Source organism: Papio anubis, chromosome 1 (assembly GCF_008728515.1).
Source record: "Papio anubis isolate 15944 chromosome 1, Panubis1.0, whole genome shotgun sequence".
In the NCBI taxonomy this organism is placed as follows: Eukaryota; Metazoa; Chordata; class Mammalia; order Primates; family Cercopithecidae; genus Papio; species Papio anubis.
Genome location: NC_044976.1, coordinates 12,280,549 through 12,303,837, shown reverse-complemented (window position 1 = coordinate 12,303,837; position 23,289 = coordinate 12,280,549). Strand labels below are relative to the sequence as shown.

Genomic DNA, 23,289 nt, shown 5'->3' with positions numbered 1-23,289 from the left:
AGGAGGAGGAAATTGGCATGGAGAGGGCAGGACTCCTCTTCACCATCTGCCAGGGCCATATTATGACGTTTATGGGCCCCAAAGTGCCCAAGCACTTTTGCTATTGCAAGTTCTCCATAAAATATATTATAAATTATACTTTACGACTATGTTGGTATGAAGACAAATCTATTAATGTTATAGACCAAAACATTTTTGTCAGCTTCAAAGTGCATTTTTTTCTTCTTTTAAAAGAAATTAAAACAATTTTATGAGTTCCTAAAAGTATTGTGGTCCCCAGGCACTGTGTCCTCCCCAAGGGGTTGCTAAGATTTTTTTTTGTTTCACCATAAGAAAACTCTCCCTGCTGGGGAAAGAAAGATCGTATACATGTGTGCCTGTGTTTGTGTCTGTGTGCATGTCTATACACATCTGCACATACACACGCCTGCATGTATACACATACATGTGTATAAATTTACACACACACGTGATTGTGTATGTTTTCTATTACTGTGTAACAAATCACCACTAAGTTAGCAACACTATCTATTATCTCCATTCCGAGGGTCACGGATCCAGGCACAGCATAATTGGGTCCCCTGCTCAGGGTCTCAGGCTACAATAGAGGTGTCAGCTGGGATGCACTCTCATCTAGAGGTTCTAAGAAAGAATTCACTTCCAAGTTCATTCAGACTGTGGGCAAGACTTACTTTCTTATGACTGTCTCACCGAGGTTCCCATTCCAGCCACCTGACATTCAAGTTCACTCTGGGCTCCTGGGAACTTCCCTCAGGCCCAAGTGATCCTCTCAACTCAGCCTCCCAAAGTGCTGAGATTACAGGTGTGAGCCACTACATCCAGCCATGTTTAGCATAATTCTTAAGGGCCCTAAGACTTTGCCACCAGGCCCTCTCACAGTGTGGCTTCTTCCTTTTTCAAGGTCAGCAGGAAAATCTCTCCATGGGCAGCTAAGAAGGAGTCATGGAATACCCTGTACTCACAGGAGGGACATCACCCCTATATAGGGGCCGTATAACATAACCCAATCGAGGGGATGACAACCCATTACAGGCACAGACCCCACCCATCAGAACACTGCCTGATGCAGGAGCTTTAGCAAATATCAGTAGCTCTATTAGCTCGCGTCTGAGCCAGGTACTGTTCTGTGCAATTCACACAAGTTTTAGCACTGTGAGGTCAACCATATTATCCCCACGTTACAGTTGAGGAAACTGATGCTCAGGGGGTGAAATGAACCGCCAGGCTCACAAAGCATCCCTAGTGCGGAGTGATGTGCCCGAGACACAGCAGGAGGGCAAGAGTGAGATTTCTAAGCATGAGTAGCTTCCTTGTTGTTTTTAGCAAAACCAGGTACCACCAGATTGGTACCAAATCAAACTTGTACCCTGACTCTTCCTACTGGGATTTGGTTCTCCAGTCCTGTGAGCTTGAAATTCCTTCAGCATGTCTTCAGTTGTTGCAAACCGTAGCACACTGGTTCTCAAGCCTTAGTCAGGACAGAATGTGCTGAAACTCAGATAACCGGGCCTCACCCTCAGAGTCTCTGAGCAGGTCTCGGCTGAGGCCTGAGAATATGCATTTCTAACAAGTTCCCAGGTGATGCTGGTCCAAGGATCCCAGTTCAAGACCCACTGCACTAGTTTAATGATTCTCAAACCACCTGAAGCAGGAGCTCTAGGGGTCCTTGTTGAATAAACAGGCCTGCAGTGAGACCCAGTAATCAGAATTCCTGTGGCGCGGCTGAGAGCCTGTGTTTTAAACCACCTTCCAAAGAATTATGAAATACTGAAGTCAGAAAACCACTTCAAAAAGGATCATCCCCTCCAAGGTTTCTTGTTTGGCCTACAAGAATTGGAAAAGTCTAGGAAATCCTAGCTAAGAGGAGAGCTGAGAGCAGAGCCATGCAACAACATAGCTTTATCTCCCCTGAGGCCTGAAGGAAACCAGATTTGCAAAGATGTAAGAATTGCCTTGCTGGAGAAGAAGGAGCCCTTGGGAAGAATGGAGCTGTGTAATCAGTTCCTGACCTTACAGGGCTCAAAACTATCCCACCATCCAGCCAAGCCCTTTCACGTTGGCAGAGGCAACTCTGGGAGGCAGCCGGTGACTGTCTCTAGCTCCACCACAGGCCTGGAAGCCTGAGATTCCTACCCCAAAATACCAAATCCACAGCGCAAAGTATCTGGAAAGATCCACTGCAAGACCCACCACCTCCCACAAGTCTCCTCTGCTTGACCAGACAGAGGTCACACAGAACATACCACCAGTTTATACCAAAATGATTCCTCTGTAGTTTCTCTCTAACTTGCTGGCATCCTCTACTTCTTCCTGATGTCTGTCTATCTGAGCTGGCAAGGGCTAGACTTCTGCCTCTCCTGTATGCCCTAGAACACCTTGTCTTGGGGGAAATTAGTAGGTGCTTAGTTAAGTGCCTCTTGCAGTTCAATATTAACATTAGGAGAGGTTCCAGTGCCCCAACCCCAGCCCCATGACCCAGCAAGATGATAAAGGAGAGTTCCAGTTTCATCTAAGCCAGTCTTCTTAGGGGCCATGCAGGATGCAGCTCCTGGTCCCCGCCCAGGTGTTCCTTTGGTTTATTTACACTGTACAGCCAGCAGGTAAATCTTGCACAGAATTATAGAATTTGCATTAGGTCTGAGCAGAGTGGCTCATGCCTGTAATCCCAGCACTTTGGGAGGCCGAGGTGGGTGGATCACCTGAGATCAGGAGTTCAAGACCACCCTGGCCAACACAGTGAAACCCCATCTCTGCAAAAAATTAGCCAGGTGTGGTGATGCACCCCTGTAATCCCAGCTACTTGGGACGCTGAGGTGGGAGAACTGCTCGAACCTGGGAGGCAGAGGCTGCAGTGAGCCAAGATTGTGCCACTGCACTCCAGCCTGGGCAACAGAGTAAGACCCCATCTCAAAAAAAAAAAAAAAAAAAAAAGACTTTGCATTAGGTAGGATTTCATTTTTACAGATATAAAAACTCAATCAACACTTTATCAGTTTTATCATCTGATCTATTTTTTAAATGGGTATCAACACGAGCTCTTTCCCTGGTCTCAGTCTCTTCCTTTAGACCTTGAAGGAAGAGAAGCCCAGCCCTGGTCCTGGGAGTTGAGTGGACTGGAGTATCTTCAATGGCACTTATTGATCCCACCAAGCAGCACACGGTTTCATGTGGCCTTTTATCTTAAGTGTGTGCTCACAAGCAGATCGGACAAATCACCAACTCAGCAGAGGCCAGATAAAGCAGTTTCAGTAAGAAACTGCCGCGGACTCATTAGGCACAGGAGGAAAGACGGGGGTTCTCTTCTGACCTGAACAGACACTCTACAGTGCTTACCGGGAATAAGATTTGACCTGTGTGCTGGGTAAAGGGGGTGACCAAGGCAGCCCAGTGCTCGGCTGGGAAGCTGCCTTTGATCATGAGCACTGGTCTTTGCGTTACTCCAAGCACATGGTCCTCTAGCATTTTCCATGCATTTTAATATAATCCTTATAGTTCCTACCTTAGAGACTTGCCATCTCCACTTCACATAAAAAGTCGTGGTTCAGACAGATTTAAAACAACGGCAATGGGGAAAAAGAAACTTGTCCAAAGTAACATGACAATAAACAGCCAAGCACAGCCAGAATGCGAATCTGACACCAAACCCATATCCTTCACTTCTAAGAACCACCTAGAAGGGACTTCTGGGGGCCCAAACCCAACTCCAACTTCCAGCAGATACCCGTCCTCATCAATCACATCTTCCCTTTCTGCCAAGCTGCATCGTACCTTATGACATTTTTTATTTAAGGACTAAGGATATAATACATTAAGCGATATCATATAACAAACTCAAAATGCTTCTGTCTGGCCTACCAGGTGATGTATGTTGTGAATGAAAATTTTTAAAGTAGGACAATGTATATAGACCTCAAAGGAAGTGATGTCTTCCTTCGGCATCGGAAAGGAGGAGAATCTCATTTATTCTGGCTGAATCATGATGGATTATAATAGTTTCTCCTGGTATCTTCTGGATACTTGTCCCCACCCAAATCTCATGCTGAATTGCGGTCCCCAGTGCTGAAGGTGGGGCGTGGTGACAGGTGTTTGGGTCATGGGGACAGATTCCTCATGGCTTGGTGCTGACTTCAGGATCCTGACAGTGAGTGGGTTCTCCAAGATCTGGTTGTTTATTAAGTGTGTGGCACCAGCCAGGCGCAGTGGCTCACACTTGTAATCCCAGCACTTTGGGAGGCTGAGGCAGGTGAACTACCTGAGGTCAGGAGTTCAAGATCAGCCTGGCCCACATGGTGAAACCCCGTCTCTACTAAAAATACAAAAATTAGCCATGCATGGTGGTGGGCACCTGTAGTTCCAGCTACTTGGGAGGCTGAGGCAGGAGGATTGCTTGAACCTGGGAGGCGGAGGTTGCAGTAAGCTGAGATGGCACCATTGCACTCCAGCCTGGGGACAGAATGAGACTCCATCTCCAAAAAAAACAAAACAAAACAGAAGTGTGTGGCATTTCCTCCACCTCTCTCTTGTTCTTGTTTTCCCCAGGTGATGTACCTCCTTCCCCTTTGCCTTCCATCATGATTGGAAGCTTTCTGGGGCTTCCCAGAAACAGATGACGCCACGCTTCCTGTACAGCTTGCAGAACCATGAGCCAATAAAACCCCTTTTCTTTATAAATTACCCCATCTCAGGTATTTTTTTGTAGCAGTGCAAGAACAGCTAAATATACCTACATATCTCTTCTTATTATGGAAAAGCACCTGGAAATTGGGTGGGAGTTAGGCCCTGTATTAGTCTGTTTTCACATTACTATAAAAAAAAAAAATCTGAGACTGAGCAATTTATAAAGAAAAGGAGTTTAATTGGCTCATGGTTCTGTAGACTCTACAGGAAGCATGATGCTAGCATCTGCTCCACTTCCGGGGAAGTCTCAGGAAACTCACAATTGTGGTGGAAGGCAAACAGGGAGCCAGACACTTTATATGGTGAGGCAGGAGCAAGAGGCGGTGTGGGGCAAGGGAGGGGGCGTGTCACATAGATTTTTTTTTTTTTTAGACAGAGTCTCGCTCTGTTGCCAGGCTGGAGTGCGGTGGCACGATCTCGGCTCACTGCAACCTCCGACTCCCTGGTTCAAGCAATTCTCCTGCCTCAGCCTCCCAAGTAGCTGGGATTACAGGCACATGCCACCACGCCCAGCTCATTTTTTGTATTTTTAGTAGAGACGGGGTTTCACCATGTCGGCCAGGATGGTCTCCATCTCCTGACTTCGTGATCCCCCTGCCTCAGCCTCCCAAAGTGCTGGGATTACAGGCATCAGTCACCACGCTGGTCCTGTGTCACATACTTCTAAACAATCAGATCTCATGAGAATTCGCTATCGCCACAACAGCATCAAGGAGGATAGTGTTAAACCACCAGAACTTGCCTTCATGATCCGATCACCTCCCACCAGGCCATACTTCCAACATTAGGGATTAGCATGCAACATAAGATTTGGACAGGGACACAGATCCAAACCATACTAGACCCCATTGAAAGTATCCAGTCCAAATGTCAGCTATTGGGAGTGGCATCTGGGCCCTTCCTGATCAGCCTTCTCCACTCAAGGGTGAGACTGACCACCATCATCCGGGTTTAAACGAGGCCTCCATGAGCCTCAACATTTGAAGCGGATTCCCGGAAGCCAGCCTAGAAGAAGGGCTAGAGCTGCCTCTGGTCTCCTTTCTACATTTCCAGCCCTGTAAATTACTCACCTTATTCTCAGGGTTCAACTCAGACCAAATCTTTCCATAAGGCTGGCAGGAGGAGGACTCTGCCCTCATAAATGCTTAATTCGTCTCACTACATTTTTAAACCAGGCCTTCATCATAAGCAGCAGCCAAGAAAGACACTTTATCCTAAATAAGCCCAAGCTTATTAATAAATAAGCCCAAATCAATATTCAGTGTTGATTTGCAATTCTCTGAAGAAAATGTGGGTGTAGGAACAGGTGGGTGGCAAAGCAGGGCAGAAGAAGACCATTTTGTAGGGGAAACCCTGGCTGAGACAGAACAGATCCAGGCAGATTCCTCCTTATTCACAACCTCCCCCACCTTCCAATGCTAGACAGGAGCTCTCCGCCTCGCTACCTGAGAGAGAGATCTGTACCTCCCCTCCTCACCCTCTCACCCCTGAAAAAACAGAGTCTGTCATAGGTTTACAGATTGTTTTCTTTATTGTCAGGCATCCCAGGAGGGAGAAAGACCCACACTATTTTATCTCCCCTAATTGAAATCACCTCTGACTTTATCTGAACTCTGAGCTTGCAGATACATTGTTGTTACCGTGGGTATTTAAGAACCAGTGAAATTAAACGGTGTGTCTGCCGATTCCACAATTCAAGGCTGGACACTAAGACTATCAATAACCTTATATTTCCATAAGAAATGTTTATACCTAAATGCCCCCTGCCAATGCCTATCTTTTCCTCTTGCAGGGATAAGAAAGCACCTACCGACTTTCCCTGAATTGGCGGACTTCGTCTACCTGCAGGTACCAAGAAGAGAGGAGAAGAGGCAAACTTGCAAGGTCTACCTGCTTTGCAAAAACAAAAGGCAGCTCAAGAAGTAGCCTCGTACTTACTCTCTTTGGTCTCATAAAAGATGTGTTTATTTTATGTTCTCCTCCAGCTCACGGAAGTCCTTAACAGCTCTGCCATGATGCTACTTGGGGTGAACACAGGTCTTGCCACCATGGATTTCTGCACACACAACAATTTTGCAGCTCAGCATCCTAGCTCAGGCCTGTTCCATCACCTGAGAAGTTTATGACCCTTAAAAGGGAAGCACGGGCCCCACCGTGCTTTAGTTTACCAAGGGACAAGATAATAGCAAAGGGTTCTTCTGCAATGCTGAGTTCTTTTATCAGTGATCAATGCCTTCCCAAGAAAAGCTATGATGTCTCTGCGGGCTGCCATCTGGCCTCGACAGGGCTCTAAAGTTTCCATTTCCAAGTGCCAGTGTCCACAAAGGAACTTCTGTTTAAATTGGGGACAACCAGGGTGGTACCACCTGACAAACTGGATTTTTAATGAACACTTAGGACCCAGGAGAATTCGCTATTTCAGCTGGAGCTTTCTTGGCCAAAGAGCCGTCAAGGTCAAAGAGCCAAGCTTCAGCCTATAGCAGTCGCTTTGTGCAAGAAAGCCTGGACTGCTTTGAAACCCCCTAGCTTTCTCATGACCTCTCTCATTACCCTCAAAGGCAAGTGGCTGGTCCTTCATGCTAGAGCAGGCAAGAGAGTCTTTCTGAACCACAAGACAGTGTGTTGATGCTGCCCGTTTCTCATGGGCAGGCCAGCTTTCGGAATAACCCCAGCCACAGGCTTTCTGATGTAACTAAAAATAAACCGTGTCTTCAGTATGAAACAAAGTCCAGGAATTCTGTTGCAAGTAGAAAAATGGACCGCCAAAATGTGGCTGGCACTTTCTTTAAATTATTAAGTTCCTGCAGGCCAGCTGACAGCAGATGTTCCCTCTGCCTTGTCATCTATTCCATCTCCTGCTACCACTGCGAATCGTATTATAAATGTGTGCACCAGTATTGCTGTCTTCAGACCCCAATAATTCTCAGAGAATCAGCTCTTGTTTAGCAGAAGCACGTTCTCTTTTTCTCTATGAACTACACAGTCTTATAACCTCACCGAACAGGGGCCCAAGAAGTATTAGCCAAGCCAAAAAAAATGTTGCGGTGGGAGAAGTTACTCCCAAACCCATCCAAAAATGTCTCATGGGGAGGCCGAGCTTTCATGAGAAGCCAGTCTGAAGGTTGCCAGACTAATTCAGCCTTATGTTTCCCAGAAAATATTTTGAAACTGGGTACAAATAGCATACATTTGGTTAGGCTGTGGAAGGGCTATTGGACCAGGAGATAACATCAGTGGCTCCAGGGACTGGGTTACCTTTAGAATTTCCCCCTGGATAAGACAGCTTGGACCTGAGAGTAACAGAGACCAGATAATGCCAGCCTCGCTCATTCCAAGACCACCCCTCCCCCGCACCCAACACACACACACACACCCTCATACACACCCCTCAAAGGCCTTGCCTTAAATCCTGTCACTCCTTCTGCCAGGCCTCGGCCCATACCCCTGGGCTGGGGTCTTCTCTACCACTTCCTGCTATTAAACTGAATTTAGGTCCTAGTCCACCCTGCCAAGCATCCTGGCACAGTCCCCAGGGGCCACTCCACCTCACTATAGGGAGACATTCACCAGCCGATCCCGAATACTGGCATGAGAGGAACAAAATGTGCTTCCAGCCTTCAGTGAGACTCTAGTCTTGGAGGGGGTGCCCGGTGGTGCTGGAAGGTTCTATTGCACGGTAGAGATACCTTCTCAGGGGAAATCCAGCTGCAGACACACTTTTCATCAAGGTTTTAGCCATTCACATTAACTGAAGACAGAGACACCACATCAAAAGAGGCAGGAACAAAAATCACCCACGTAGACATTTCTTTTCTCTGAGCTAATGGAACAAGAAGTCCACCATAACCACTCCACACATTACCTGGAGACACTGGGTGTTTCACTTTGCAATGGCCTTTACACAGGCTGGAAGTCTTACTTCCCAAAGAATCCCAACAAGCATGACATAGTCTTGGTCGGTTTGCCTGAATGTTGCTAGGAATGAAGATGTGCCCCAGAATAGAATTTTCGGGAATGTATTCATCTCTCTCCCGTGGTGGCATCTGCAGCATAGCATGCTGTGTAATAAGGGTCAGTTCTGGTCCTGGCCCTGCTCTGGTTTTGGCCATGCCCAGTTGGCACAGAGTGAGTCCCTGGGAGATTCCCGGGTGAATGTCTTGTCCAGTGTCTGAGGCAAAGGGAACAATAAGAAACAGACTCAAGGTCAGTTCTAGCTGTCAGAATGGAAGACACTGACAGCTAGTGGAAGGTCAAAGGAGAGCAGTAAGCCAAAGTCAATCACACGCCTATGGAAGCCAAGAGACAAAGTTAGGCCAGAAGAATGGGAAGAGGCAGACTGGAAACCTGGGCAAGTCCAGCCCAGGCAGCGGCATCTCCTTAGCAGTAGCACAGCCTTTCTGCCCCACAAGGTTTTAGAAGCATCACTTCCTCACACCTGTAAAGCACCTACGCCTCAACATCTCCAACTCCTGGCTCTCCAAAAATGAATCCCACCCCCAGGAGGCTGTGCATTTCTCTCTCCAGCCTGGAGGTTGTTTGCTCTGTTTCTTTTTCAGGGAGTTAGTATGGTAGACTGGGGGGAAAGGCTATAAAACATTTGGAAATATACTAGGCATCCTTAGAAACACAAAACTGAACTCTCAAAGTAATAGAAATCTACTGTAGTGGGCTGAAAATGCCCCCTGCAAGACATTTACATCCTAATCCCTGGAACTTATAAATGTTATGCTATTTGGGAAAATGGTCTCTTGTTTCAAATAATGTGATTGAAGTTAAGAATCTAGTAATGGGGAGATTATCCCAGATTATCCGAGTGGGCTCTAATTGCCATCACAAGCGTCCTTAGAAGACAGAGTCAGAGGGAGATCACATACATAGATGAGGAGGAGGAGCTGGGTAATCATGGAGAGAGACTGGAGCCCCCAGAAGGAACTCAGGCCTTTTGAGACCTTGATTTCAATCCAGAGATACTGATTTTGGATTTCTGGCCTCCGGAACAATGAGAGAAAACGTTGCTGTTGTTTTCAGTCACCGAGGTTGTGGTAATTTGTTATAATGGCTATAGGAAACTAATACATCCACAAAACAAACAAACAAAAAAATTACAAAACCGAAAACCAGAGTAATAGCACACACTAAGATTGGCTGTTCAGAGGCAATTGCTGATCTTGTAAAATGAATGCTAGAGTTTTATTGGTCACATAGGATAGATGGCAAGGTTTTAGGTTATGCTGAGATAGAGGAATCAGAACTGCAATACTTTCCACACACATATTCACACGCCAGCTATCTTAGAGGGCTTGTCGTCAGGGAAGATGAGACTTGGATGTGGGTCCTGAACACAGGCACAGGGAGGTAAGAAAGCTTGTCTGTCTCAGTATGAGTCCTGGATTGAGAGGGGTTGAGAGTGATCCCCCTTAATAAGTCATTACTCCAAGCTTATCCTCATATGAGTTGGGGTTCAAATTTATACTACCTGGGAGTATATGGAAGTCTCCAGCCTGGAAATTAACATTACCTATGGTAATAGTATCTCACAGATAAAATTCCAAGAATAAGCTCAAAATCCAATCTTGCAAAGTGCATAAGGTAATAAGCTATCTTAGACATGAGTCAACAGAAAAGCAGAAGAAATGTACTCAGGAGTGCCAGAATTGGATTGTAAAATTCCTTTATCAGATAAGTATTCATTTTAAATGATTAAATAAATTAAACATACGATCAAGAGCAAGAGAGACAAAGAGTACCTTAAAATAATACCTAGGAGATTTGAAAACTATTCAATGAGAACTTCTACAGGTTAAAAAAAGACATTCAACAAAAAATGAATTGCCTGAGTTCAGCTGAAGATTAGACACAGCTAGAAAGAAAATTAATGAACCAGAAGACAGTTTTTAAAGTCATTATCCAGAATGGAACAGAGAGACAAAGATGGGAAATATGAAAAAGTTCAAATTGAGAAGTCTAACACAAGTCACAAAGGAATTTCTAAGGAAGGGATAGAAATAATGGGAATCAGTGTTCAAAGAAATAAGTAACTGAACATGAGTTACTTGCATAACTGAACATGAGTAACTGAACACGAGTTACATGATCTGCATCTGAGATGCAAATCCTCAGATCTGAGAAGCACAAACCCCAAATAGGATAAATAAAATTAGATCTACCCTAGCCACACTATGGTGAAACTACAGAGCTTCCAGGACAAAGACTTTCAAAGCAAATCCATAGAAAAGAGAGACCACCTACAGAGACATGACCCCAAAATCAAAGACCAACAACAATAGTAGAAGCCAGAAACAGAGGAACATCCTTTCCAAAATGTTGAGAGAAAATAACTCAACTTAGAAATCTATATCCAGCTGACATTATCCAGTAACAGTAGTCAAAATAAAACTAAACATTCTGGAGACCCAGCTGTGAAGGCTTTGCTGTAGCTGGTCCTGGCCTCCAGTTCAGATTGGTCCTGATCATGGATGATCATCTCAGCTGTGACTGGCCCAGTCCCTACAACCCAACTTCTCCAACCTGGGAGTTCTACCTGCAATACTTCCCGCTTAACAGGCCATGGGGTATTGCCTATTAATGGAAGGGAGGAGGTGTGAGGGGTTCCCTTCCTGAGATACTATTCCTTTTCACCTGTCTTGGAAGTGGCTATTTCCTCTGGGCTGATGAAGGTGCATGCTGGTCTCCAGCATCCAAGGGCATCTCCTTGCCCTGCCTTCTGCCTCTCCATCCTCTGCTCCGCTGCTCTAGTCCTGCTTCAGATCTCTCTACCCAGCCTTTCAGACAACTGCTCCATGTTAAGCACTGATGACATTGTAGACCCTGCCTCAGTCTCCAAACAGACCTTTCCACGTTTCCTGACACATTTCTGAGTGTACCATGTCTCTGTGCCGAATGGTTCATGCCTCTCTAGAGCTTGCATCCCTTCCTGGAGACCTGGTGCTCCTGAGTGTGGCTGCAGTTACCCAGAGACTAGAGGGACCCACCACGTACATTCCTTTTTAGATTCGCTTCTCATCATGGAATCAAGGTCAAAACTTCTGTCTTTTCAAGTAGTCAAGAGCACTACCCTCTTAGAGCTGCTGCTCAAAATCTCTTTAAATCTCCCCCAGCAGTGACTGTCTTCCTCCTGCCCATCACTCCTCTAATTCCCTCGACCAGCAAAGATGAAAACATCCTCCTCCCTTTTTTCCTTTACTCCTGGTTCCCAAACCAGTTCTTTAAGTGAGCTAACTCGTCCTCACTATATGTAACTGATAATGGCTTTGGGGAGATCAAAGAGAAGATTTCAAATTTCAGGAAGTCCAGGCAAGTGGAATCTAGCCTGGCCACTCGGCCACCATCATGACATTGTCTTTGTCCTTCGATGGGAGTCCCCCACTGGCTGTCCTGCCTGACTCCATGTCTATTTCATCTAACTCATTCCTTACATCCCTAGAAAGATAGATGTGATCCGAGTTGGTCAAGGAACTAATGTCCAAAAGAAAAATGTGGTCCAAGACCATAAAGCCACAACTAGGTTATTCATCAAGGTCTGAACGTCATCGCCCAGAGAGATGGGGGTAGGGGGGTCAGAATGCCAGTATATCATTAGTATATAATTTTGTATTTTCATAGCATTTTACATCAAGACTTTTGTAATCTTCCCTACTCCAAACATCACATTGTCAGTGTTAAGACTTCAAATAACCCCTGTTGCTTTAGAGTTTCCCACTGACCTATGTGGAAACCCACCTCATTTGCTTCTTGCCTTGTGGTTCCCGTCACAGGCTGAGCCTTACTCACCCATGGCCATATTATGGGGACCATCATGGAGGTTTTGTTCAAACTACAGTCATTCCATTTTATTAGGAAGAATGGGAGGGAAATCTTGTCTGGTTAAGAGCTTTTCCCTCAATTTATTTACGTAGGTATTTCAATTGATACATAATACTTTGTTCATATTTTGAGGGTGTATGCGATATTTTGTTACATTCATATAATGTGTAATGATCAAATCAGGATAAAAGGGAGAAACATCCATCATCTCAAACATCTGTCTTTTCTTTATGCCAGGAACATTCACATTCTTCTCCTCTAGCTATTTTGAAATATGCAATTAACTACAGTCACCCTCCAGAGCTATCAAACACTAGATCGTACTCCTTCTACCTACCTATATTTTTGCACCCATTCATCAGTCCCTTTCTATTCTCCCTCTTCCCTCTCTTCCTTCCTGCCTCTGGTAACCACCAGAGTTTGGGAACACAAATGAGAAAAATCAACTCTTAAAGTTGTTCGGAAGCTGGTTTAGGTATCCACATCAGGCCTAACGAAAACAGCCTGTGTGAAGTTAAGCTGGTTGATTACACATGTGCAAGAATGAGACCAATCCTAAAGGCTAAGTATATACCCCCTACACCCTGGGAAAGACAAAGCACCTTCATGGTCCCACTCCTTATGGATTTTTGGTATCATGGAAGCCATGAGGAAGCCTTTCCTCAAACGAGGAAACCCACTAGTCATTTAATCCCAGCACTTTCAGAAGAAAGAACCAAGGGTAAAGTAGGATCCCCAAGTTATTCTCCCACAAATGGGCCATTTTTCTTCTTTCTCAGAAACACCCCCCATTGTCTCACCAAATCCAGTGACACCCCTCTTGCCCTGTGGTGCCACCATCAAGGGCAGAGAGCTAGCTCTACGGCTGAGCACCCCGGGGCTGCCTGGGGCCATGTGCATCAGCGATTCAGCTAAGGCCTTCCCTTTCTGCACTAGACAATCTCAGGTCCAAAACTGGAATGCCTCAGAGCCTTGGGGCTATGTGTTTCTTATCCACATCCCCCACCAGGCCTTCAGGAACCCGTGACCAAGGAAAGGGAGTAAACATCAGTAGCATAAGTAAAGCACCTTTATCACAATCCTACCACATACTTCATCATACAACAAGCTAGGCAAGGATGCAAGAAGCTGACAGCTGTAGAGACACGTGTTCACACGTGGCAGAACTCAGATGCCTGTCAAACAGTGGATATCTCACGCACAAGGGTGAAACAAGAGCAAAAGGTAAGAGTATCGCTGATGCCAGAAGCGGCTTTTAAGCCAGCATGGGAGACCTGCTGATTAGAACTGAACGCTTAAACCAGAGCTTGTAAGCTCGTGGCCCACTGGCAGGACACAGCTAGAGAGTTTGACCTCTGGAATTTTAAACCTTTCATTGGTAAGGCACATCCACAAATTGGAGGGCTTTATAGGAACATTGGGACTCCAGGTTTCTCTTGGAAAACATGATCTGGCAACACTGGAAATCCTAATAGAATCTCTGAGAAGTGGCATCCAGCTCACCTGACCTGTCCAGCCCACTGTTTCAGATCAAATATCCGCTTCTTCCCGTGACTGTTTTTTTAACCTTAAACTGCTTCCTCTGGGATCAGATGATCCGCATTTTGTTTAAGTAATATTGGAATTTTATTTACTCAGCTGCCTCTTATTAAGGGTGACCGTATGATTTAACATGCAAACAAAGACATGCTTGAGAATGAACGTTGATACTGTTAATTATACCAGAAAGAAACACACAAACCCCAGGCAAACTTGGTCCAATGGGGGCCCTTCTTTAAACATCCTTTTGTGATTGGAGGGGAGGGGGATGGCTGTCTTCATAACTGGTTGGTTCTTGGCCTTGGGAATCAAGAAAAAAAATGTTGAGGTTTTTTTTTTTTTTTCCAATGATTAGCCAAGGAAAACAAGTAGCAACTTTTTTACTTGTCAGAAAGACATGACCAGAAGAAATGTTTTAATTCCTAGTGTTATTAAACTTCCTCTCATTAAATAAAATACAGCAATTGCACTAATAACAAATAGTGATAGCAAATGTTGATCTATACTAGCATTCTGTGTCAGGCACTGTGAGAAACATTTTACCTGTAGTAACTCATTGTCAAACTCATCACAACCCCATGAAGTAGTAAACTATTATTCTCCTAGTGCAAATGAGAAAAATGTGGCACAGAGAGGTTAAGGTACTTGCCCAAGGTCACACAGCTAGTGAACGGCAGAAGTGGCATTTGAACCCAAGCCATGGAGCTCTTAAATCCATACTAAAAATCACATGCCCCTGCCACTGACAAATAGGTCTCTGGAAAAATAAGACTGCTTCCGATGTGGGAGGCCTGTGCTGCTCACAAGCTGAGACCACTGCATACGCTGCTTACTTCAAGGCTATGAGGATCCCACTTCACCCTGATGCTTTTTCCTGAGAAAATAAGCAACTTGTGGGAACTTCTATGAGGTCAAGTAGTGGTCCAAGGGGCATCATTGACAGTAAGTGCTCGCACCACCAGCTGCATGAGTCTCAAGGAGATCTCCAGGGGCTGGTAGGCAATACTCCACCTTGCGGCTGAGGGTGGGGGATTGGGCAGGGAGGGGCTGCTGGAGGAGAGGAATGAGAGGCTGACTCCCACCTCTTTGTCCATTATGCCTAACGTATGTCTCTTTCCCTTTAAGGCCTGGAGTTCAGAGTACTCCATCTGATCAGCCCAAGGGACTACTGGAATAAGTTGTTTTCCCCACTGACCTGGAATCCAGGTCGAGGCAAACTTGAGGACTATCAAGAAGAATTAGTCTTGAGAAAGAGAATGAACATAACTGCAATTTTGCTTTCCCAGATTCCACTAACACCATTTCATCATGCTAACAGCTACTCATAAGGATGACAGCCGCCCTGTAAAACAACTAATGATGTGGTCTAAAACAGATGCATCAATATCTTACTGATGAAAGCTGCTACATTGCCAGCACCATATGAGGCAAAGAGGATCCAAAGAAAACCAAGATAGACTGGGTGCACTTTGGGAGGCCAAGGCCAGTAGGTCACCTGAGGTCAGGAGTTCAAGACCAGCCTGGCCAACATGGTGAAACCCCATCTCTACTAAAAATACAAAAATTAGCTGGGCGTGGTGGTACATGCTTGTAATCCCAGCTACTCAGGAGGCTGAGGCACAAGAATCACTTGAACCCAAGAGGCGGAGGTTGCAGTGGGCCAGGATCATACCATTGCACTCCAGCCTGGGCAACAGGAGTGAAATTCCAACTCAAAAAAAAAAAAAAAAAAAGACAACCAACATAATAGTTGTTGACCTCAGGAAGCTTAAGAGTCTAACACAGAAGACATTAATGAACAGAAATCACAACCCAACCTAACATGTTATGAGGAGTGACTGTCACCCCAGTGTTAACAGATTCCACATTCATTCAACAAACATTCCTTTGCTGGCACAGATGTTCAAACAACATTTCTAGAGATTTAATTTCTGGGAGGAGACAGCAGGAAGGATTCTGGAAGGAAGAACAGGAATAAATAGGGACTTGAATTTGAATCCTGGCCCAACCACTAACTAGTTAAGAGAAATATTTCTCTTTATGGGCCTCAAGTTTCCTCATCTATAAAATGGGGATGATTTCGCTTGCCTTCTGAGGATGCAACAAGGTCAAACAAGGTAATACGTAAAGCACTTAGCACAATAACCATCCCAGAATAAGTACCCAATAAGTGCCACCTATGGTTGTGCCCAATTGCCAGCAGTTCGCCATGGCGAATCTTTGCCTGGAATGTCAGAACACACCATTTCCACTGGAGAAACAGTCAGGCAAGAAACAGGTCCTACATACCACCACCCCTCAGGGACCTACAAGGAAACCTTAAAGCCATGCTTCCATTCCCATGGACAGAACGACAGCAAGTGTGCACTTGCTTCTTTGCTCATCTTCATCTGTTTAACTTTTGCAAAAGTCCCCAATGTGCCCAGCTCACCACAGATGCCGTAAATGTTGGTTCCCTTGCCTTCTTAGTTATAAATTTGGCAAGTGGCTTCCAAATGTAGATAGGCTTCATATTCAGAAGGACCCCTATATTGTTTAAAAGGCAGGGAAAGGGGTTCAGCTGGCAGCCTTCAGAAGGAACATGATAATAAAGTCAAAAGCTGCCCATACCACAGCTGCAGGTACCAGTCTGACAGATGAGACAGCCAGACAGGCATGGCTTGCACATCTCTGAGTTTCTGCAAGGTGTGGTGCAGGGGACCAATCCCTCACTAATCATGCAAACGAGGAGCCTTGCAGGTGGCACCTGAGCTGCAGCCCAGGAACAGTGCCAAGCAGCGGCAGTCCAGGTGCTGAAGTCCTGTCACCTTCTTGTTCTCATCTCCCTTCCACCCTCCTTGAGCTGGGCCTGGATTCAGGCAGCGTCAGCAGGACATATTGGACAAAATGACTTTGGTTCCGGTGAAGCAAGGTAACTGCAGAAATGCTTTCTGCCCACATGAAATGGGTTGGAAATCAACTTCCGTGACACAGGGGCAACTTAGCAAGTCAGAACTTGGCACAACAGATGAAGTCCCCACCAGCTATGGTCTGCAAGCTGGGGGTCACCCAACCAATAGACTGCCAGGCCAGGGGATAGGGCAATAGCCCTCTGCAGAGACGCAGCCAAATGCCAGGTCAGGGGTTAGGGGGTGTCCAGTTAAACGTTTTGGGAACCCAGGAGAATATGGACAAGGGGACTTGTCCAGCTGCACTGAGGCCACTAGCATACCAGCTTGAATCTGTACTGCCTATCCCCTCGGAGGTCCCCCCAACATCCTCAGATGTTGGACACAGCCAAACCCCTCTATGATTCTGAATATCACAATGTCAGCAGATACCCCACCTGGGAGTGTGGCCTTAAGCTCCCACCTGAAGGAGGTCAGGCAGCAAGAATGGACAATGGCAGCCTCCATCGGTCATGCCTACCTGACCAGATCAACTTCTTACCTACCATTTTGGGCTATAGCAGGGGCAAAGGCAAGTGAAAGAAATTTGGGTTGGGGGTTAGAAATAGAAGAGGATGAACTTCCTCATAGGACTATTAAGAGTGGGATGAAGGACCTGGAGAGGGAGGAGGGTGGGCAACAGCATCAAAGTCACCCCAAGATCCAGAGTGCTGCTCTCTCCTCTAAATCCTTGAGCGAGACAAGACACATTGTTTAAAACCCTTTGCAGAAGCTGTGGAATTGCCTTTTGTGAGCACAGGCTTTGGGGTTGGGCTGCCTGAAATTTAAATCCCAACTCTGTCAACATGGAAATCTCACCTGTTCACCAGGAAATCCTCCATCCACCCTTCGGGGGGCACAATAACCATCCCAGAATAACTACTCAATAAGTGCCACCTATGGTTGTGCCAAATTGCCAGCAGTCCGCCATGGCAAATCTTTATCTGGAATGTCAGAACACACTGAGGCAGATGTGATCTTGTCCAGCTCAGGTGCTATAGATTTGGGCACATGCTGAGAACTCTCTTCTTGCTAGGACTTTCAGATATATTCTAAAAGCTCCCTGAAGCAACACCCTACATACACATATGAGGTGGTATGTGGATGGTGGAAAAGAACATGAGAAAGCCACAGCACCACGTAGCATGAAGGGCACCGGCAAATAAGCATCTTTCAGAGCCACACTCTCAGGCTTGATCCCTTTCACACTGTCCCACACAAATTCTGTCTAACCCCATTCTGTGCTTCCTATGCTGGTCTAGGGGAGGGGTCAGCAAAGTTTTTGTTTTTTCTGCAAAGAGCCAGATAATAAATATTGTTGGCTTTATGGCTCACATGGTTTCACTCATGACTACTTGACTCTGCCACTGCAGCACAAAAGCAGCCACAGACAAAATGTACATAAATGGGCATGGCTGTGTGTCAATAAAACTTTATTTACAAAAGCAAGTAGTGGGCCAGATTTGGCCCCAGGGCTGTAGTTTGCCAGCCTTTGGTTTGAAGCTCACACAGCCAGCAACAGCCAAACTGGGACTAAATGAGAAAGAACCACATGCTCTTCCCATGGCCTCACCAGACCTTCACGCTCCCACTACTGCTAAATGGGTCAAAGTTTTCATTGGCCTCACCCATGCCCAATTTCACTCTGCCTCCCAGAAACCTATCTCTGCTGCCCCACTAAATCCTAGGCGCCATTTAGCGCACAACCCCCTTCCATCCCCACCTCTTTAAATATCCTTACTGCTCCATTCCTGGAAATCAACTTTTTCTCCTAAGACATGAGATACTTACAGATATAAAAGATTTGCCCCAGTTGCCACTAGGGACCATTCACTTTAGAGGTGAAAGGGACAGGCCTGAGCACCAGACCAAGGCTTTCCTTCCCAAAGGGTGTGAATGTGGGCATGCAGGCAACCCCCGCGTATTTCCTTTGCCTATGGAAATTGGCTAGGGTTTTAAAAAATTACAGGAGCCTAGCATGGTGGCTCACTCCTACAATCCCAGCATTTGGGGAGGCTGAGACAGAACGATCACTTGAGCCCAGGAGTTCAAGACCAGCCTGGCAACATAACAAGACTTCATCTCTACAAAAAAAAAATTAAAAATTAACCGGGAATGGTGGTACATGCCTGTGGTCCCAGCTACTTGGGAGACTGAGATGGGAGGATCGCTTGAGCCTAGATGGTCAAGGCTGCAGTGAGCTATGATCATGCCACTGCACTACAGCCTGGCCCACCATTTGCTTTTGCAAATAAAGTTTTGTTGGCACACAGCCACGCTCATTCATATACACTTTGTCTGTGGCCGCTTTTGTGCTACAATGGCAGAGCCAAGTAGCCATAAACAAAAACATGTGGACTATAAAGCCAACAAGATTTATTATCTGGCTCTTTGCAGAAGAAACAAAACCTTTGTTAACCGCTGCCCTAGACCAGTATAGGCAGCAGGAGACTGAGGCAGGAGGACCACTTGAGCCTAGGAGGCTGAGGTTGCAGTGAGCTATGACCATGCCACTGCACTGTAGCCTGGGCAATAAAGCAAGACCCTATCTCAAAAAATAAAAAATTATAAAAATTACAGGAGCTGGTTTAGGTAAAACATATAGGAAGGGTTGTTCAGAAAATGGTATCATTGAAAAGTCACATTGTGTGTAATTCTCTTTTCCTCAATATGCTTTATGTTTACACCAGCGAGACCAGCATCTCCAGGAGCATCAGCCATAACTTACCCTCCAGATCCTGTGGTTCCTGGCACTGTGCATAGTAGGTACTCAGCGAGTACATGGGATCTGTAGCTACCTCTCACTTGGGACATATGTGATTAACCCAGCTGTAAACCCCTAGAGTCTGCGAATCATTTTCACGTACATTTAAGATCTCATTTGTGATACTCACTGGACTGTACATGGCAGGCTGGAGACGTATCAGTGCTGGTCTCAATCCCTTTCGCGTCCTAACTGAGTGAGCTCTTTCGACTTAAGGTTAATGATTCCTCTTTGCCTTTCTTCAGGGAGAGTGTCCTCCCTGGAGACTGCTGGTCATTATTATTCCATGTGGCATTGCTCTCTTGACATAAAGGATGTTTTTTTTTTAAGAAGAGGCAGAGGATTTCATGGCCTGATTTAGGCCTGGGTGCTTCTAAAAGAAAGTGAATGAAGCCGCAGGGGAGGTACTTTAGAAATCCAATGTGCCTTCCCACAGGAGTCTCAGAGAAGTAGAAAGGCAAGGCAAGGGAACCTCAGTCCAGGAAAGCTTCCGAGCCCTCCTACCTAATGCATTCCAGATAAAATATTCCACAGATGTAGAGAGTGGAAGATTTTCAACCTTCTGGACAAACCAAAATCAAGTTAGGAGTGCAGTGGATGGCGGACGGTGTGCATTCAGTGCTTCCATTGTCTATGACCAAAGGCAGCTGTGCCCCTCCCCACAATCCATAGAAGGATGTTTTCACACATTAACTTAATTAATCTTTGCAATGACCTTATGAAGGAGTGCCTAGTATCTCCATTTCACAAAAAAGGAAACTGAGGCACAGAGACGCTAAGTAACTTGCCTGAGATCACACAGTTTTTAATAAGTGAAACTGGGACCCCAACCCAGGCAGTCAGCTCCAGAGCCCTCACTCACCCACTCCACGAGCTGCCTCTCTGTGCAGACACATCCACGATGTGCTTCTCTGAGCTCACAAAATCTCAGGCCTGGATGGACCCAGCAGCCCTGAATCCAGTTCTCTTGTTTTGCAGCAGGGGATGGATACCCCAGGAAGGGGGGTGCGGTCTGCAATTTCCAAGGTCATGCAACTACCCAATGAAAGCATCAACACTGACTCAGGCCCCCAGACTCCTGATACAGTGCTCTTCTCACCATCTTCCTGAGACTCAAGCCAAAATGCACAATTAACCCTATAACACCCAGGAAAACATTGGAGGAACGTGTGGTTGTTTTCCCAGTGGGAATTAACTCCAAAAAAGCAGAGAAACAGGCATCCAATATCGTATGTGACTCCAACCCAATCATAAGCATATCTCAAGTACCACTTGTGAGTTAGAGTACGGTGACTATTTGCACCAAGCCATCCATCCTCACCTTTTTTTTTTTCTATGCGACCACATGTGCATCCCAGCAAGACAGCTAGCATGGGTTATAAAGCCCGCAGCCCATGCCAATCTTTCCCTTCCGTATAAAACGTGAGCCATTTGGAAGACAAATTCATGAGCAAAGACTAATGAGGAATCCCCACAACCAAGTCAAAGCCTGGGAGAGGCTGCTCAGAACAGACACTTACATGCACGGAAGTTACTCCAGCAGGGGCTGGTGGGGCATAGATTAAACATAACTCTTAGGAGCAGAGAGAGGCAAGCTGACAAAGGCAACCAGGCTAGGACTGGCACCTGCCCTCAAAAGATGGCCACAGCATGGCATCATCAGATCCATCCTGACGCACCCTCCTTCACCCCTCAGCTAGCCACAGAGAAAATCGATGACGAAGGACAAACAAGGCCCCTCACACATTGCAAAAGCAGCGCGTTATCTCATGGCAAGTCCTAAAAACTTTTATCTTTTACAGTGATAAATGCCAGGCAAACCTGTCACTAGGTAGTTAAGTCTTACATCCCAAATTACATCAAGAAAGAGCCGAGGCAGACAGACACACACACACACACAGACCTCTGTTTTTGGGGACCTGGGATAACGTTCCACTTCCCATTCTCTGGGCACATCACACACAACACAATTCCTACCTGCTTGCATAAGCTGGCACTGCTGACCAAAGACGTGGGAGAAGGTGACGGGGCCTGTGGCAGAACTGGATGTCGCCAACGTGGATTCCATGGCTCTTCTGGGGTCTTTGGTGTTGGTCATGTGGCAGCGTCCAGACCCTTGGAGTGTCAGAGCAAAGGATGCCGTCGCTGGCCCAGGAACTGCAGATCTGAGGCTACTTGTCACTTCCAAGAAAATGTCTACCCCAAAGTTTATAGTGTTTCTTCCTTTCGCCACCCTTTCCTTGCAGTTTTTCTCAAACACCAATCAAGTAAAAAATGAAACCCTATAAGGCTTGGCAAATCTTGCACAGCAGCAGTTCCAAGCAAAACAAAAAGCTAAGTTTCCCCCTAACTAGGAGTCGTTGCTTTTTGGCCCGGAAGGGTGGCTAGAACTTGACCCCCGGGCTGCCTCCCCTGGGATCACCTGGAAGGGGCAGAGTCCCCGGGAGCGGCTCAGCCCCGGCCGCGTTCCAGCACCAGCTGCCGGCAAAGCGCTGTCCAGGCCCCGCGGCGTCTCCGTCCAGGGAGGCGTGCAGGGTACGATGCTGCTCCAGGCTCCCTGGGGAGCTGGCCGTGCTGCCGCCGCGCAGCGCCGGCCCTGGGCTCCTGCGTCCCCGCGCAAGTGCCGCGGTCCCAGGTCCTGCGCGCGCAGAGCGTCCGACAGCTGCCAAAGGCAGAGCGCGGGAGGCGCGGGCGCGGTGCAGCTCCAGACCCGCAGGCGTCCGCCGCTCATCCTCCAGTCCGGACGCGTCGGCCTTGCAGCGCCCCACTCCTCGCGGGGCAGCAGGGAGGGACTGGGACCTGCTGCGGTGGCCCCCAGCCCGCACCGCCACCCCCTGCCGTGATGCAAAGGGGGCCGTTCCTGGGAGATATTCTGGAAGCGGAGGGAAGTGCTAACTCAGCCCAGCAGGCTCCAGGGCTGCTGTAACCTCTTCCTGCCCACAGTCAAGGAAGTGCCAGGCACGGGAGACCCGACTGACTGCCTGCGGTAAAATCCAGAGGCCAAGAGAAAAGGAGAAAATGCCACACATCCCGTAGGGCGCTCCGGTGATACAGAGATCTGAGTGCTTCATCTTAGCCGACCCAGCCCTGCTGTGTATGAAGAAGGATCTGTCCACTGCTCCAAACCAAAAGGGGCCACTTCTCTGGAAGAGGAGGAGGGGGAGTACTTTTTGCATGATTCCAGCAGCTATTTCTGCCAGTGCTGGGTTTATTTCGCTAAGTTCCACCTGCTAATCATGAAGACGCTAACTCCAGAAAGGCTGCATCATCTCGGGCCAGCATTTGGGGGTACTCTGCTGGAGGATTCTGCTGCGACATTGGCACTGGCAATCACCTTGCTAGGCAGCAACACACGTGCAGGGAGAGAGAGGCTGTGCCACAATCAGCACAGCTGCAGCCGTCAAAGCACCTGCGTCTGTTTCCCTCCGGAGAACTCTGATTTAGAAAAGCCATTTGCCTCTTCTGTATTTAAGTAATGGTAGATAAACTCACAACTGATCTAGGGGCCAGAAAGACTCTCAAACGGAGCCTTTTTCC

The 23,289-nt window shown here is 46.8% G+C and overlaps 1 protein-coding gene across 2 annotated transcripts in view; it reads right to left on the bottom strand.

The window, feature by feature from the left end:
- The window catches only part of KAZN (kazrin, periplakin interacting protein), a 1,237,957-nt gene extending 1,215,872 nt beyond the window's left edge, over positions 1 to 22,085 (bottom strand). The window contains exon 1 of one of the 2 annotated variants that reach the window (XM_003891151.5): positions 21,730 to 22,085. In XM_003891151.5, the coding sequence (XP_003891200.2) occupies positions 21,730 to 21,850 (121 nt within the window). In that variant the 5' untranslated portion in view covers positions 21,851 to 22,085. The remainder of the gene's footprint in view (positions 1 to 21,729) is intronic. The other variant, XM_031669652.1, reaches the window with a different exon arrangement.
- Positions 22,086 to 23,289: the final 1,204 nt, after the last annotated feature.